We start from the raw sequence: 19,115 nt of genomic DNA on the forward strand, positions 1-19,115 counted from the left end.
TGAAGATTTTCAGGAAAAATAGGACAAAGACAACTGGAAAAGTCATTTCAGAACTGAATGTCATACTCACGAACCCTGTCACCACCAAAACAAGACGAATGGGGCTCCATAAACAGGTAGTTGTAAAGCGAGATGGAATTCCAAAATCGCTCATAATTGATACAAATGCCCTTAGCAGGAAAATATTATGCCGAAGCTATAAAACCCGGGCTATGGATCAAAAGGTTTTTTGGTCTGATGAGCCTTGTTTCACGCTGTTTACAGCTTCTGGCCGAGTTTGAGCTCCAACAGTGAAACATAGCATGGGTTTGGTGATGATTTGAGGAGCGGTAGAACGGTGCTCCATGGGCCCCGTAGTTACTCTATAAGGTCGTGTTAATGTCTAGGATTATGTGATCATTTTGGCTGACATGGTCCGTCCCATGGTACAATGTTCGTTCCCTGATGGTGATGCTATGTTACAAGAGGACAGGGCCACTGATTAGGAAGCTCGCATCATTCTGGACGTGCTTTTGCGTATGAGGATGAACTGTCGCAACTCCCTTGGCAAGCACAGTCACCAGATGTCTATATTATTCAAATGGTTCAAATGACTCTGAGCACTATGGGACTCAACTGCTAAGGTCATCAGTCCCCTAGAACTTAGAACTACATAAACCTCACTAACCTAAGGACATCACACACATCCATGCCCGAGGCAGGATTCGAACCTGCGACGGTAGCAGACGCGCGGCTTCGGACTGAGCGCCTAGAACCGCTAGACCACCGCGGCCGGCAATATTATTCAGCCATCGTGCTCTACTTTGGTAAGAATGCAGCGTGATTGCTGTCTGCCTTAATTGTCTGCACACGCCACTATTTTACATTAATAATTACATAAGATTCATTTAAAAACCATACAGGACCTGTGTTTATCCTTTACGAGGCGGCTGGAAACTATTTTTAATGCAGACGGTTTTCAACATCGTTTCAGGCGTGGCGATGTGTTTTGTGAGTTTAATATTTTTATTCACACCCGTGTACGACTTAATGTAGCCAGACGTTGTTCCAAATGGGTTTTACAGCCGTCGCGACCTCACCTCCTATCAAACAGCATTTTACTTAAAATCGATTGTGTTTTGACAAGTATTAATTTCAAAATTTTTCAGCTAACCTTCAGAGAATTTCGGATAGCCCACGAGGATGTGCTTGCTGCCTCACTGGATGTATAAACGTTCTGGCCAAGTAAAGGCGGCCTCATCATACCTACTAGCAATAATAAATCCGACATTTTTCGTAAGTCCACCGCTACATCCGGCAAACCACAGGAAACTGAGTAAGGATAAATGAAATGGAAAAGCCTTCCACTAATAATAAAAAAATAAGAGAAAGGCGGACTTTCTCGGAAGTAGACGTAAACGGCTGAAAGAACGAGCACTGTGCCATTTGTATAGCAATAGCCGGCAAACCTGTGTGCACAAGCGCTGTGCTAAACCAAATATTGATAATGATGAGTGCATACAACGATCATATATCCCATATGTTATGAAATTCTGAAAATCATGAAACTCTGTTGCAGTCATAGTTCCTAAATCAATTAATTACACGACACTGGTACTTTTAAAATTTTCAGGCGATTGATTTTCAGATGTATTCCTCTCAGCTACAGTTTCTTGATAGCTATATTCAAATTATGTACAAAGCATCGAAATAAAAAATTATTATTAACATTTGAAGATTTTATACATTTAACTACTATTGCATCAAAATCGTTGATGTATCTGTTTAAAACTTTGCGTGACAGCAAGTTATATGTAGGGGGGTGTGGGGCAAGGAGAGAGCAACAATGAACTGTGAATGCAACCCCCACCTCCCCCTTCGTTTCCCCAAGCCCCCCCCCCGCCCCTCCCTCCATAGGTATGCCTCTAACTGTACCAAACCTTGGAAACAGAGAGCGATTTTCTACGTGGAACATATGTTTTAGTCAAAACTTTAGAGACATATTATACTGACACTATAAAACGTGAAATACTGTCGAGCCAATGAGGTATGCAGCATGTAAACGCAGGCTTCCGCGGCCGTTGACACAGTCAACAAAATTCTTCTGGGTTTGAGGCCACATTGTCATCTGTAAAATCCGTACTATAGCTGAAAATGCGGCCTCAAATCCAGAAGAATTTGATTGACTGAGGTATGCAGTGTGCGTATGGCATTATTAGTCAGGACACCATCTCTGGTACGTTCGGCCGTTCTTTTTACTTGATGTCTCATGGACGACTTGCACGCCAATGATGATGATGACAATAGGAAAATGAGGTCGACACATACACGCAGCGTTCAGCCGACAAAATCCCCAACATCGCTGGAATCGAACACGGAGCGCCGGAGCCAAGAGACGGCAAAGTTAACAGGAAGCCCACGAACTGTTGACGAGGTGTGCGGTACTATCTAAATTTACACCTGTAACGAGGAAGTCATCTTACAGTTTGTGTCAGACGGTGCTTCGGGTACCTTGTCACTTCACACCTTCCCTATTTCAGTCGTGAGTGATGCACGGGTAGAACGGCTATTAGCGGGCCTCCGTGAGAGCTTGTTCATCTCTGATGTTACCTTCATGATATTTTCGCGGGATTTACGTAACGAAAGTCTTCTAGGTACGTACATGAAAATCACCGTGATATTCTCTACTCTTTTGTAGCTTCAGTCACTGTAGTTGGATAAATGTGTCTGTGCTGTTTTCTAAACGAACTAAACGAAATACTAAACAAGGATAGAAGCAGAAGTAGTTACTAAAATTTTTACCAAGGCTGAGATTGAACCGAACTCGCTTGCTTATTAAGCAAATTTGTTACCCACTACACCACGCTGCTTTGTGGCGAAACACACGTGCATGGACGACCCTAATCCAGTGCCCTCCATAGCCCAAACCTAGGGTAGTCTATGCAGCTCTCTGAACCACACTGCCAGGGTAATATAGTAGATAACACAGCTGGATAGTACGCAGGAAGCCAAGGTTCATGTCCCACTCTCGGCACAAATTTTAATTAACTACTTCAGCTTCTGTCCTTATCGAAGATAAAGTTGAGGCTCAATATGTCTCCATGAAAATTAATTCCATCACATCAATAAATCACATACACTTTAGGTACAGGTAGGATTTCCTCATTACATACAAATCTGGGGTGCTATTTCGATATCGGAGAACCTCAGTGATGCTGACTGTTCAAAAAGGGGAAAATCAAGATAGGTTAGCGTGTGAATTTAAGTTTGTGTTATGCAGGTCTTGGAACAGAGCAGTCCATGTTTCAGTAATGTTAGCTAAAGTGGCTCTAAAATTGTTCAAATGGCTCTAAGAACTATGGGACTTCACATCTGAGGTCATCAGTCCCCTAGACGTAGAGATACGTACACCTAACTAACCTAAGGACATCACACACACCCATTCCCAAGGCAGGATTCGAATCTGCGACCGTAGCGGTCGCGTGGTTCCAGACTGAAGCGCCTTGAACCGCTCAGCCACACCGGCAGGCTGGTGGACTAGACCTCCTGAGTATTCATAGAATGAAAACATGGTCCAAGTAGACTGTTTTCTGTTTTTTATCTGTTCAGTTGGCTAGTTTCAACGGCGGGTAATTTTCAAGCACATACACCATGTGATCAAACGTACCTGGACACCCCCCAAAACATACATTTTTCATATTAGGTGCATTGTGCTGCCACCTACTACCAAATACTCCATATCAGCGACCGCAATAGTCATTAGAGATCGTAAGAGAGCAGAATAGGGCGCTCCTTGGAACTCACGGACTTCAAACGTGGTTAGGTGATTGGGTGCCACATGTGTCATACACCTGTGAGCTAGATTTCCACACACCTAAACATGCATATGTCCACTGTTTACGATGCGATAGTGAAGTTTAAACGTGAAGGACGCGTATAGCACAAAAAACGTAGACGCCGACCTCGTCTATTGACTGGTACAGACAGCCGACAGTTGAAGAGGGTCGTAATGTGTAATAGGCGGACATCTATCCAGACCATCACACAGGAATTCCAAACTGCATCAGGATCCACTGCAAGTACTATGACAGTTAGGCGGGAGGTGAGAAAATTTCGATTTCGTGATCTAGGGGCTCCTCATAAGCAACCCATCACGCCGGTGAATGCCAAACGACGCCTCACTTGGTGTAAAGAGCGTAAACATTGGACGATTGAACACTGGAAAAACGTTGTGTGGAGTGACGAATTGCGGTACACAATGTGGTGATCAGATGACAGGGTGTGGGTATGGCGAATGCTAGGTGAGCGTCATCTGCCAGCGGGTATAGTGCCAACAGTAAAATTCGGAGGCGGTGGTGTTATGGTGTTGTCGTGTTTTTCATGGAGGGGGCTTGCACCCCTTGTTGCTTTGCGTGGCACCTAACATAGCACAGGCCTACTTTGATGTTTTAAGCACCTTGTTGCTACCCTCTGTTGATGTGCAATTCGGGGATGGCGATTGCATCTTTCAACACGATCGAGCACCTGTTCATAAGGCACGGCCTGTGGCAGAGTGGTTACACGACAATAACATCCCTGCAATGGACTAGCCTGCACAGAGTTCTGACCTGAATCCTATAGAACACTTTTGGGATGATTTGTAACGCCGGCTTCGTGTCAGGCCTCAGCGACCGACATCGATACCGCTCCTCAGTGCAGCACTCCGTGAAGAATGGGCTGTCATTCCCCAAAAAACCTTCCAGCGCCTGATTGAACGTATGCCTGTGAGAGTGGAAGTTGTCATCAAGGCTAAGGGTGGGCCAACATGAATTCCAGCATTACAGATGAAGGGCGCCACGAAATTGTAAGTCATTTTCAACCAGGTGTCCGGATACTTTTGATCACTTACTGTATTTTAAACTTCATGCTTCATATCAAATTTTCATACAATGCTGGTGCACGTTCTCATTCTCAAAACCCATTGAAGCTGTGGACACCAACAAAAATAAAATTTGAGGAATTTTCCTGAAGACTGTTCTAGTGACTCAGTGTCTGGCATCTTCCTTTCCTAAGATTTGTTTTATCTGATCGCTCCACTTTAAATAGCAACACACGCTCACGGAAATGTGATCTATACTTATGTAATAAACACGGTTATTTCCACCCATTTTTGCGCTATTTTTTTACTTTCCTTTACGTTTACGCTGAACTGCTGGTTTCTGCACCAAGCGTAAATCGTTTGCAGGTGTTCCTCCACTTCGCTACAGTTTTCCAACAGTGCGACTTCTGAGTACAGAATGAAACCGGACTACACCAGGATGACTACTCCATCTGCGAAGGAGGCAGCTTGGAAAATACTCGTTTCCCCCATGACTCAGTATTACTCCTCGATATGAGTCCGCCGCGCGATGTAGCCGCGCGGTTTGAGGCGTCATGTCACGGATTTGCGCAGCCCTTCTGCCGGAGGTTAGAGCCCTCCCTCGGGCAAGGATGTGTGTTGCTCTTAGCATACGCTACTTTATGGAGTGTGTGTGGTATCGATAGCTACGATGCCACGGCTTAGGTGCAAGTTCTTAGGTTGGTTCTACACCGACACCGACGACAGCGCCCTCTAGCCGGCGCTGTGGGGCTATACGAGCTCCGCTCCGGATTCAGCCCATTTGATTAAGACAATACAGCCGGGACACTTACGCATCATGTAGAGACTTTGCACTACTTACGACGGGTCTAAGAATTCGCACCTACGTGCTCATCATGGCAAAGTTATGTAACCATTTATTAACTTGGTTTTAGCCTATAGTAAACATCTATAATTTTACACGCAGTACCGAGGTGTTTTACGTCTCCTGCTCCTACTCGCTTTCGTCATTCGGCCAACTTTTCAGTTTTCAGGAGCAGACCCACGCGCCGCCTTCCAGGAGGGATATTAAAGAGTGTAAGTCTAGGGACCGATGACCTCAGCAGTTCGGTCCCTCAGGAATTCACACACGTTTGAACTTTGATATGGGTCCCTTACCAGATAAATTTTATAGAGATAATTGAATATTATCAAAGTTCACAAAGTATGAAGGTTGTTCGGGGACATTTTCAAAATGTTTTGCTGCAAGGGAACCGTGGTCTCTGGTGGCTCGTTACAGAATATTTTTGCATTTCGTTTCGTTTCTTACCTCCATGGACATTTGAACTGCACTGAAAATATACACACGACAGTGCGAATGTTGTTGGTAAGAACAATGTGTCTTGTTTGGAGGGGAACTTCTTCCACTCACTCATGGATTTTGTTGTTGACAGTAGTAATGTATAGTTTACCATTCACACTCATTTGCGTTGTGTATTACTCGATTCTGTCCCTGGTTTGTTTTACCTGCAATGTTAGATGTACTGTGCGTTAACAACCCGCCCACATAGCCGTGCGTGTTAAAGCGGCGCTACGCGGGACGGGAAGATGCCCGTGTACCAAATCGAATCCGCCCTGATGACGAGGGTCGATGTGCCAGCTACTTTGGATGTGGTATTTAGGCGGTTTTCCACATCCTATTAGGTGAATATCAGTCTCGTACTCAAGTTCAGACACAGTTACGCGATACGAAAACATTTAGGAAAACTTCCGCTTACTTTCACACGAATGACACTACACGTAGACCGCTGGAGCGCAAATACTGCGTCGGCGGTGCAAGGGGGTGGAAACAGGAAGGGCATCTTACCAACCGTTAAATTAACCACACAAAATGTGTAAACAATCATGCAGACCCTGCGCCGATACGGGACAAAGGCAGAATGAGAAGTTTGTTGTACGTTAACAGTGATCCCGACGCTCAACATTCAAAACAGTACCTGCAGGGGAAGAGCTATGCGTTAGTTAGGCACTGTACTGTGCACTGACAGAACAGATTGTGTACGTACTTCACCTGAAGTTTGTTGCTTTACTCTAGGTCATGGGCCGTCAACCTTTTCTACGTATCTCGCAATTTTGTATCTATGATAGTAATAAAATTTTCTAATCGACTACGATTTCTACAGTAATGGTAATTTACAAGGTAGGACAGTAACTTGACGCTATAAAATTCATACATCAGAGTTCCAACAAGTTAAAACATATAATTATAATTACTTACCAAACTGTTTACGCAAAAATTTCATGAGAATGTAATGAAAATATCTTTGAGTCCCAAGTGCTCACAGTCCACTATGAAATCTGGAACGCCCACTAGCGGGTGGTAGGAACCATGTTGATTACCACTGATCTAGGTTTCGTGTTGTGAAGGCAGTTTCACAGAAACAAAGGTAAATGGGGTAGCAATCGAATAAACTGTAATTACGTTATTAATCTGTACCGAAGCACCGTGGACAAAACCCTCAGAAGACGAGTGTCATCAACTTCAGAAGTTTAGCTCCATCCTACATGTGTAAGGGTACAGAATTTCATGGAACTAACATAAAAAAAAAGATTTGCACGAAATAATGGCTGCAGTCCATGATGGACTGTTTGAGGCGAAACTGAAATAACGTTGGGAATTGCTGTAGGGGTGGAACTGTACATTTGAGCATGGTTATATATCAGACTATTGCCAGTAAGGCCGGTATTACACTATCAAATTTCTTTGTCAATGATTTGATAAAAGATGTGATCAAATATTCCGTCAAATATATTTGACGTAGCGCTAGAAGGGGTATTGCACTGTCATCATATTTTTCGTCAAAGTTCAAGATGGCTGGCAACAGCAACTTGCTATTAACCGCAGCAGTTGCGTGTACCATACATACACTGTGTGCACACGCAGAAGAGAAGCGGGGAAAAAGAAAGGGAGCGTGCCTGGGTGAAGCTGTGGGTTTTACGACGACACGATAAAAGCATTCAACAAAACTTGTTACGTGAGCTTATAGTGGAGGACCTCAAGTCGTACATCAATTACTTAAGAATGGATGAGCATACATTTCTGTATGTGCTCAGTGAAGTGTACCCTCATATCACAAAGCACAATATTGACATGAGAACTGCTACATCTGCAGAAGACAGGATCACTGTAACACACCGATTCCTTGCTACAGGAGAGAGTTAGGTTAGGTTAGGTTAGATCTCCAATCTTCCTAATCTATTTTTGTACTCAGGGTGCCTCACGTTGTAATGCGCCTCATCATCTTTATACATCTTTATTAATTTTGTAGTTGTCGGTACACACCAATTGTATTTACCAGCAATGTTTATAAAAACACTACAGGCGACAGAAAGCTGCAGCGATGTTAGCGCTCCACGTGGTAACATTTCACATTGCAGTGAACAGAAGATAAGCGACTTCTTTGATCAAATCTACAGCGAGGCCCTAGATTTGATCAAATATTTGACGACATTTGACAAAGTTCCCTATTACACCATCAAATTCCTTTGTCAAAGATATTTGACAAAGATATTGGGCAAAGAAATTTGATAGAGTAATACCGGCCTAAGGAACTATGGGTTCTCAGCAGGTGGAAAAAGCGCCACACAGTGTTAATATGAACCACCCTGACTTTTCTGTTTTATTTTTGTTTCTTTTTTGCTACAGTCTGTGACGGAGACAAAGGAGCGCACTGGCTCTCTGCGGGACATGTTCACGTCTCGCGCGGCGGTGCGGGGCCTGGCAGTCGGCGTGGGCCTGCAGCTGGCGCAGCAGCTGTCCGGCGTCAACATCATCATCTTCTTCTCCGTGCCCATCTTTGTGGCCGCCGGCACCTCCATGGACCCCAGCGACTGCGCCATTGTTGTCGGCGTCGTCCAGGTGAGCCCTCCCGCGCCTCGTCCTCCACTTCACTTGGGCACCATCTGCACCTGAATCTACATACAACACATAAATACTCTGCAAATTACTTTCCTGTGCGTCACAGAACGTACTCAGAATGTCTCCACACTTAAGAGTTTCTTTTAGTTCGAATCGCGACTGGAATGGCTGCTTACATGTCTCTTTGTATGTTGTAATAAGTCTAATTAAGCCTCGCCCGATAATCTCTTCAAACGACTAGTGAGGTTTTGACCCACAGCATAGTGAAATGAAATGGACATGTGGCATTAGTGGCCAGGGGTCACCACCTGGTGAAGATAGCCTGCCGAGTTGCAAGTCTTTTTAGTTGACCCCACGTCAGGCCGCTTGAGTGTCGAAATTGTGATGAGGGTAACACAACAGCCAGTCCCCGAGCGGAGAAAATTTTTGACCCGGCCGCGAATCTAACCCGGGCTGGCCGCTTGGCGTCAGACACGCTCAAGTAAGTGGGCGGACCATAGGATAGTAACCTTTCAATATATTTAAGCAATGGCATTGTGCTTCTCTGCTGCAGAGTATGCCTTCCTGTCTGATTAAAGTCAGAACATGCCAAACAGTTTGACATTGCCCTAAACGACACGTGCATTATTATAACAGGCTGCTTGATGTCAGCTCCAGTCGAATGGCTCTACCACCTTGCAGGTATTGCACCACCTCCTGTTGCAGGAGAAATAACAGCAAGCAGGGAAAGAACGAAAATGGAACACGAAAAAACGCATCCCATTCATGGGCAACAACCCTACCCACAACGACTGAGGTCAGGAAAAAGTTTCTTCAGTACATCGGAGAAACTAACAACCACTGAAGAAGAAGGCAGGCTGTCACTATGTAGGGCTGAGGTATCCTATCCTGGTTGGAAAAGGTTTTCAAAATCTTGATCCCCTAGTCATGACCATAAATGGCCAGTCTGGAAGTCCTTGGATGGGCTGAGGTCAGGAGTGCGCAGATCACGGGTTAACATGACAAAATGTGGATACATTGAACAAAACAGAACCCAATGTGACTGCGGGGAAAAACAGACTGTTCAACATGTGCTTCAGTGTTGGCTGTGTCCAGTCGCTGCACTGAAAATGACATTCACCAAGCAAGTGAAAATCCACTGGAAGTGGCCTAATTTTACCCAAAGATTACATAAACTATGTTGGTCTGTCAATAACAGTATAAACTATGTTTTATCTATGTTTCTGACATGAGAATAATAGTAATTTAATATTTGCAATTCAAGGAACTATATATTCAGTTGATTCAATTTTGCAGTTTAGTTAGGGAACTGGGAGACTAGTCATGGTGCACAAACTGTATCCGTTGTCTTGCTGCAATACAGTCTCCAACAGTGCGGGTAATACACCGCACAGAGAAGTTGACAATCAGCACATATTACTCTACCTGGTAAACTGTTGGATGCACATATGCGGCCCACACACTGATATTAAAGAGAAACAGATGCGTGGCTTCCAGCTGACGAGGGTTTCTATCTGCCAGTATATGGATTTCATCGTAAGTTCTTGATCCACTTCGTGTGAGTCTCACCTCATACATACGAGTAAGTAACATACGACATTTGAAGCATGTCTCTCTAGGTCTCAGCTGTTGTCAATGGTTCAAAAGGGTCGCTCTACTGAGGCAGCTATTTCTAGTTTCACTGAGCAAGTAATCAAATTTTCAAATAACAAAATATAACTTTTTATTTGTATTAGGGACTGAAAAAAATGAAGCCAAAATCGTACCAGAACTGTACTTTGTTTGGACTATTTACTAGTTTTGGATAACAATCTTGCCAACTTCAGGTCATAAACTAACCTTGATAGCGTTGGTGCGATTACAGCTTCACACATAGTCAAAATCTCTCTTAAAATGATAATTTAAAATATTTTTTCATTGTTCCTGGCCATATAAATGAACGATGGTCACAAAAGAAAGGCGTTATGCCGTTACAGTTTAGTAACTGATATAATCGGTGCTTATATCATTTTGTACCTACACTAATCAAGAATGTTTCTTGATCTGAAGATGCCTTGGTTGTTAGCCGAAACCGTTGCCATCTTGGCTTCATGGATTTTCAATCCCTAACATAAATAAAAAATTTACAACAGATCGCGTATATCCTGGCTGACAATGTCAACAATCTTGAAAAATATCATCAGTTGGGATATATTGCCACTTATCGGGAACATTCGATTGCAGAAATATAACATTTCATTAGACAAATTACGCTTTTATGGAATAAATGGTACAGTACATTGCAGATTTAGTTCCTGTTCCACAGGATCCGATCATGGCTACTTACTGTTCTTGCTCTGTGTTTTATTTGAATCACGTTGACGAATTATACTTTTTCTAGATTATGAAAAACAGATCTTGCAATGCTTGTGTATGATTAGATTCCAAAGTTTATGATATGCTCATGTTACAGTTACTGTTGATACAAGAAGAATAGCTCTATTAGGTAAGGGAATTTGTACAGGATTGAAAGGTTGAACTCCTATGATTAAATCAAGTAGCATTGACATAAACCGATATGGATCACTCTTTGGTCAAAGTTCAGAAATTTGTGGACCAAATGACAGAGCTATACCAATTGATGGTGTAGAAGCAAGTGAAGTGAAGTAAATGATGCTGTCGACTAATCTTTATATAATCAACCAGTGACTTAAAACTGCTGGTACCATCGTAGAGTGCTTTGAGCTGTAGAAGGACTAGTGTTGTACTCTTGAACGCAGTTACACCGTAAACGTATAACTGAATTGCTATCATTGAAAGGGAGGACACAAACTCCTTTTGTTGCCATGTTGTCACCATCTGGACTCGACGAGTCATGGGTAGTAATTAAGCGGACTATCTACACCAGAGACTCCTACCGGTAATCACACGAGCTGTCAGTTTATGACAGGAGGCAATATAAAAGTTTAGTTCCAGTGCGTAACTTAAAATCTACCCCTAGTTCCAATCATTCTTCTTGTACCCTTGTGAGATGGTACGGTTGCATTGAAAAACTGATCACTTGCATGCCCAAGCATGTGTTATATTTCCTGGTAGTTTCACATTTGCTGCATGCAGCCCTGACGGAGTTGCAATTTTAATGGTCAGTTGCATACAAATGTGTGCCTCAGTAGCTGAGTGAACACTACGACTGGTTGTCATGAAGAGGACATGGGTTCGATTTCCGATACTGCCAGGGATTTTTACTTGGTGGGTGGACTGGAATGTGGTGCACTCAGTCCCGAGTTCCCAGCTAAGAAGCTACCTGACTGAATAGTAGTGGCCCCAGGTAACGGAAACTGACAATGGCTGGGAGCATCTGATGAGCCATTGGGAGAAGATGATGAGGCGGCAGCTCGTTGCTGATGGGGCTGGCAGGGTCTGTGGACGGTGGACGGAGTTTACAGGTGTACATGCATCACTATGATCGATTTTATGGACACTGGGGATGTTATCAATTCTGGCTATGGTTGTGTTGTTAGACGGCAGAGGTGGCCGAGCGGTTCTAGGCGCTACAATCTGGAACCGCGCGACCGCTACGATCGCAGGTTCGAATCCTGCCTCGGGGATGGGGGTGTGTGATGCCCTTAAGTTAGTTAGGTTTGTGTGTGTGTGTATGGTGGTCTTCAGTCTTGAGACTGGTTTCATGCAGCTCTCCATGCTACTCCATCCTGTGCAAGCTTCTTCATCTCCCAGTACTTACTGCAACCTACATCCTTCTGAATGTGCTTAGTGTATTCATCTCTTGGTCTCCCTCTACGATTTTTAACCTCCACGCTGCCCTCCAATGCTAAATTTGTGATCCCCTGATCCCTCAGAACATGTCCTAGCAACCAGTCCCTTTTACTTCTCAAGTAGTGGCACAGACTCCTCTTTTCCCCAATTCTATTCAGTACATCCTCATTAGTTAAGTGATCTACCCATCTAATCTTCGGCGTTCTTCTGTAGCACAACATTTCGAAAGCTTCTATTCTCGTCTTGTCCAAACTATTTATCGTCCATGTTTCAGTTCCATACATGGCTACACTCCATACAAATACTTTCAGAAACGACATCCTTACACTTAAATCTATACTCGATGTTTACAAATTTTTCTTCTTAAGAAACGCTTCCCTTACCAGTGCCAGTCTACATTTTATATTATCTCTACTTCGAACGTCATCAGTTATTTTGTTCCCCAAATAGCAAAACTCCTTTACTACTTTAATTGTCTCATTTCCTAATCTAATTCCCTCAGTATCACCCGACTTAATTCGACATCATTCCATTATCCTCGTTTTGCTTTTACTTTATGTTCATCTTATATCCTCCTTTCAAGACGCTGTCCATTCTGTTCAACTGCTCTTCCAAGTCCTTTGCCGTCTCTGACAGAATTACAATGTCCTCGGCGAACCTCAAAGTTTTTTTTCTTCTCCATGTGTTTAATAGCTATTCCGAACTTTTCTTTCGTTTCCTTTACTGCTTACTCAATATATAGATTGAATAACATCTGGGAGAGGGTACAACCCTGTCTCACTCCCTTCCCAACCACTGCTTCCCTTTCATGTCCCTAGACTCTTATAACTGCCATCTGGTTTCTGTACAAATTGTAAATAGCCTTTCGCTCCCTATATTTTACCCGTGTCACCTTCAGAATTTGAAAGAGAGTATTCCAGTCAACATTGTCAAAAGTTTTCTCCAAGTCTACAAATGCTAGAAACGTAGGTTTGCCTTTCCTTAATCTTTCTTCTAAGATAAGTCGTAGGGTCAGTATTGCCTCACGTGTTCCAAAATTTCTACGGAATCCAAACTGATCTTTCCTGAAGTCGGCTTCTATCAGTTTTTCCATTCGTCTGTAAAGAATTCGCGTTAGTATTTTGCAGCTGCGACTTATTAAACTGATAGTTTGGTAGTTTTCACATCTGTGAACACCTGCTTTCTTTGGGATTGGAATTATTATATTCTTCTTGAAGTCTGAGGATAATTCGCCTGTCTCATACATCTTGCTCACCGGATGGTAGAGTTTTGTCAGGACTGGCTCTCCTAAGGGCATCAGTAGTTCTAATGGAATGTTGTCTACTCCCGGGGCCTTAGGTTTAAGTAGTTCTAATTTCTAGGGGACTGATGATCTCAGACCCATAGTGCTCAGAGCCATTTGAACCATTATCGGTTGTGTTAGGCAGAACACTGATCCAGAAGGGGTGTGTTGTGGCCATCACCTGTGTCTAGACTAAATGCTCTGTCCTGGGGATGATGATATGCTAGTTCATACTCGAAATTCTCATTAAATTATGAGCCCCAATCTCTAACAGATCCAAAATGTTTACGGTGTGCATTGTAAAATGGCTCACACAAATACTCTGTCTGCTTGACTTGAGTCTAGCATTCAGTGTATAATTCGTTGTGTTCCTTTTGGCTGCCAGTAAGTACAAATCGTATTTCTGAGGAAAGTCATGGAGATATCTGACATTGGTAGATGCGTCTAAATGGTAATGTAGTTGTAATGTCCAGTAGTGTGTATTTCTCTCTGGTTGGTTGATGGGCTACCAGGGAGTGGTGTGTCAGCACTTTGACGTTTCAGGTGGCGTCGACGCTGCTGTCCGCCCTGCTGGTGGAGCGAGCGGGCCGCCGCGTGTGGCTGGTGCTGTCGCTGTCGGGCATGGGAGCCTGCATGGTGGTGCTGGGCGTCTACTTCCACCTCAAGCAGCACAACGCCGCCGCCGTGGCCGGCGTCGGCTGGCTGCCGCTGCTCGCCATGTGCGCCTACCTGCTCACCTTCTCCCTGGGCACCGGCCCGCTGCCCTGGGCCATGATCGGAGAGCTCTTCCCCGGCGAGATCAAGGGCATCGCCAGCTCCATCTGCGGTGGCGCCAACTGGATCCTCTGCTTCATCGTCTCCAAGACGTTCACCAACCTGGTGGGCGCTTTCGGCACTGCCATCACCTTCTGGGTGTACGCGGGCATCTGTTTCGTGGCTGCCACCTGGATCTTCTTCTTCGTCATCGAGACCAGAAACAAACCACTTGCGCAGATACAGAAGGAACTTGCGGGGAAGTCGTGAACTCCTTCGTGATGCGTGCCTGTCCCTGTAATCGGATGCGAGAGCCAGTTCACGACATCAGCCAATAATAAGTTTAATTTTGAACTCTTCTCCACGACAAACTCTGACGAATCGCCGCTTCCGTATTTCATTCGCTTTTGTCTCAGGTCCCACTCCTTTTTGTCGCAAAACTGGCATATTGACTTTTTTGGGACAAGTCCACAATCAGTGATTTTAAAAGACATTTTATTGTTCGTCTACAGGGTGAAAAGTATTTAAACCGACAAACTCTGGGAGGTTGTAGGGGGCATCAAAACAAATATTTTTCCCTAGTGTCATTTTTTCCTATGAGGTTTATTTAAACCGGTGGAGGCAGTATTACGCTCATCAGTTGTTAGACACCGTATTATGATCTTCAGTTGTTAGAGGGCGTATTACGCTCTTCAGTTGTAGGCAACTGCTGTCCAACAGGGTAGTACTGCATTGTCTCTGTTTACTAATGGAACGATACACCTGCAGTGAGTACACTGATATGGTTGGTGCGTACTACGTAGCGCACCACAACGGACGAGCTGCACAGCGAGTTTATCAACAACAATATCCTAATCGCCGTATCCCGCATCATATGACCTTTTCTGCTGTGTACCAACGTCTGCGTGAGACTGGGTTATTTAGCAGATTACCTGGACAGGGACGCAGTCGCACGGTCAGAACGCTGCAATTTGAGGAAGCTGTCTTGCAGCATGTGGAGCGGGATCCTTCAATCAGTGCGGTTCTTCTTTAATGTGTGGGTCGGTGTTGTTGGGGACTGTTTAATTGGGCTGCATCTGCTACCTAGACCATTAAATGGCAGGCGCTATTACAAATTTCTCGCCAGGGCATTGCCAGAACTGCTGGAAGACGTCCCGCTCCCTACAAGACAACGCATGTGGTTCCAACATGACGGGGCGCCGGCACATTTCGGTCGTCGTGTGCGTCGACTCCTGGACCGACGGTTCCCAGAAACGTGGATTGGCAGAGGTGATCCTGTACCATGGCCTGCTCGATCCCCAGATATGTCTCATCTTGACTTTTTTTCTGTGGGGATAGATGCGCAACCTTGTTTGCGCAACTCGTCTTGCATCAGAAGAGGATCTGGTTGCTCGGATAGTAGCAGCAGCAGGAACAATTCAAGATAATCCTGGGATTTTTGAGCGTGTAAGACAGAACATGATCCGTCGGTGTAACCTTTGTTTATGTGTCAATGGTGGCATTTTTGAAAATGTAATGTAACTGAAATTGGATTGTGTTAATGTGTTGTCTCTTGGTTATAAAAAATGGAAAAGTGTTTGTTTGTTCAGTTAATTTGCGACCAGAGAAATCTTCCTCTACCAGTTTAAAAACTCCTCATAGGAAAAAATGACATTAGGGAAAATTTTTTGTTTTGATGTCCCCTATAACCTCGCAGAGTTTCTCGGTTTAAATACTTTTCACCCTGTAGAGATGTTATATCTCTAACGTTATGGTTTTTTAAGCGTCATCGAAATATGTTCAGATGCTCATAGATAAGAAAAATAAAATAACTAATCATAAAAACACGCAACACGGCAAATGCAGCTATTACACCAGATAAATTTTAATACATCAGGTTTTACATATGGTCTAATAGAAACACGGTGTATCTCATGTCACGCTATGTTTTTTTTAATTTTTTTATCTCTAGAAATCTAAAGATGGTTCGATGGAAATGGAACCAGTCATAACATTAGAGATAGAAGCAACCTAGACGGATCATAAATATGTTGTAACCTCCGTTTTGTCTCCTTTTGCTTTTGTGACGTAACATTCGCAATGACGGTGAATGGAAATTCTGTGATTCACATGCTTCAAATAGTTACTGTGAGCTCCCTTCGGAAAGAAGTCTCCTTACAAAAAGTCATCGTGAGAATCTCTGGCGGAGAACGAAAACAACAAAGAAAAAAAGATGCATGGCGTCTCAAGGCATGTCCCAACAAGTTCATCTTCATCCAAAATTTACCTATATACGTCAGTAACAGCTATCTATTATCTTTGTATTTTTTTTAGTTTTCATTGCTTTTCATGTATCTCTTCATGCACATTTGTTACGTATCTCTCATCTAAATCTACTTAAATGTCTCGGAAGCCACTGCAGAGTACGGTCTTGAGACAAATCTGTTAGTAGCTTTAGTAAAAAGATGTTACTAGTATATTCCTAAACTTTTCAAATAATGCTCGAAGCAATATGTTGCACATTGTTTTAGCAAGAAATGGTTACTAAAAAACTCTTGAGAAATGATGCTGATTTCGATTTTCGCAAACTATTCCTTCTCGGCTGATAAGTTCCTAGCAAAGTCATTAAAAAAACATTAACCACAGGTGGTACTTTTTCGAATAAAGGCGTTTATTTTGTACAATTCCTTACAATTATAAATGGACAAACGTGGTAAGATGTTACAGTTTACTACTATGGGTATGTATTGAAATTATATTACCTCCACGATTGTTCCATAGTATTACCTCTGTGCAATTTAGTACGACTTACGGTTCCTATATATCTTACCGCCTTTCAGAAGGGCAATTTCAGGGGCACTGTTACTTTTTCGCGGAATTCTGTCGAATAGGTAGTTGTTAGTAAACGGATCCATTGAACACCTCTGAGTTTTTACCAGCAGATGTCAGCTACATGTGCTGTGTTATTCCTCTTCCAATATGTGCTCAAGAATAACTGAATATCCGCAAGGACTACGTGTATTATCAGCAACAGATGTCACCAAACCAAGGCATTAAATAAGAAGCGATCTTCAAATTCTCGTGCAAACACGTCAACTGCTCGCTAAGGGTCAGCGCAATCAAAGTGTTTGTCATTTTAGTTTGTGTTAGATATGTAAACTGTTTGTAGTGTAGGCAACACTTACAGTGTTAGTCTCTTGCATGCCAAACGTTTGGATGCCACTGGAAACAACGAATGAGCACAATCAGTTGTTATGCTCTCTATCTGATTGACGCCCCATGTATTTCCTTGTTGCTAACGGCAACAATATTTTAAAATGTGTGTCCGGTACGACAGGTACTCACCCTTTTTTAATATGCGTTCGAAGCAAAACAACGAAAAAATGATGTACGCAAGCAGTTTTGTCAAACGTATGTATGCATCCAAGTAAATATTACATCCTTTTTTTCCTCCTATTTGCTAATACATTAGTTAAAAGCGACTAAGTCAAATTGCAGAAAGTTTCTTTTCTACAGCCAACGTATTTAAATCACTAAATCCGTCTCGAATAACTGATGTTGTTAAATGCCTGTATGTATCTATGTTCGGAGAAACTCTTTTCCTTTAATAAAACATTTACTACTAATGCAAATACGTTACTCAAATCTCTATATGTCGTCTATTGATTAAAGAGGAAAATCTCATCAATATACTTGAAACATTTCACTTCCAGTCAGCCCTTAAGGAATATGCATCTTCGTCATACAACTTCCCAAGAAAGTGTGGCAACAGCGACGAAGACACAGCACAGAGATTTGCATGAAGTGCAGTTATTCCCCGCAGTCATCTGCAGAAGCGCCACCCGTTCTTCGTCGTCGTTGGTCATTGTTGCCTGGATCACGACAGCTGCGAGAGTAAAACTACGGCAAATAATAGTAACTAGGATGGCCAATCTCTTGAAATAAAATTTAAAACGAAAAGTCATGTGGCGAGTTTATAAATATTGGTTGTGTCAGACAACAAAGTTTTGCCCGCTCTCCTAATAAACGAGGAATTCGTGGCACACGCAGCAAACATTTGTAACTGGGGTAATCAGACTCGTGCCTATAGCCAAAAGATAATTACAGTAACATGTCTTACTTCATACATAACTGCATTGCTAATTTTTCTATTGGAAAAAAATACTGAATAATGGTTGAAAGGTCCATATTTTATACCAGTTGCAACGCCATGTTGACAGATCCCTAGGTATTGCTGTCGGCGTATGGAAAAGCTACTAGATCTAGTCATTTTCAGTAACAGAGTATAATGGATAAGCTTTATTCACTAAGAACTGCGATAGAATTTATCCTTTCAATAATTCAATGTATTGTTAGAAAGTGATGAATTCAAAATTATGTATAATGATACGACGTTGTGATTAAATAAAAGTATATATATATATATATATATATATATATATATATATATATATATATATATATGTGTGTGTGTGTGTGTGTGTGTGTGTGTGTGTGTGTTCTATGAGCTCTGTCATTCATAACAACTACTAGAAGAATTAACAAATCAGATTAAATATTCCAATCAGACATTAATTTATAACTTTTAATCTATGACAACGGGCAATGAAGTTCCATTGATGCAAGTACTAATT

The 19,115-nt window shown here is 42.8% G+C and overlaps 1 protein-coding gene across 2 annotated transcripts in view; it reads left to right on the forward strand.

Annotated features, from left to right (window-relative positions):
- The window catches only part of LOC126356334 (facilitated trehalose transporter Tret1-like), a 37,920-nt gene extending 19,800 nt beyond the window's left edge, over positions 1-18,120 (forward strand). The window contains exons 5-7 of one of the 2 annotated variants that reach the window (XR_007565631.1): positions 8,502-8,714; positions 14,293-14,979; positions 16,199-18,120. Coding sequence is in view for 1 of the 2 variants with exons in the window: in XM_050007317.1 (XP_049863274.1) it covers positions 8,502-8,714; positions 14,293-14,772 (693 nt within the window). In the remaining variant the exon portion in view is untranslated. Of the gene's footprint in view, positions 1-8,501; positions 8,715-14,292 lie in introns of both variants that reach the window. The other variant, XM_050007317.1, reaches the window with a different exon arrangement.
- Positions 18,121-19,115: the final 995 nt, after the last annotated feature.

Source organism: Schistocerca gregaria, chromosome 3 (genome assembly GCF_023897955.1).
Source record: "Schistocerca gregaria isolate iqSchGreg1 chromosome 3, iqSchGreg1.2, whole genome shotgun sequence".
Classification (NCBI taxonomy): Eukaryota; Metazoa; Arthropoda; class Insecta; order Orthoptera; family Acrididae; genus Schistocerca; species Schistocerca gregaria.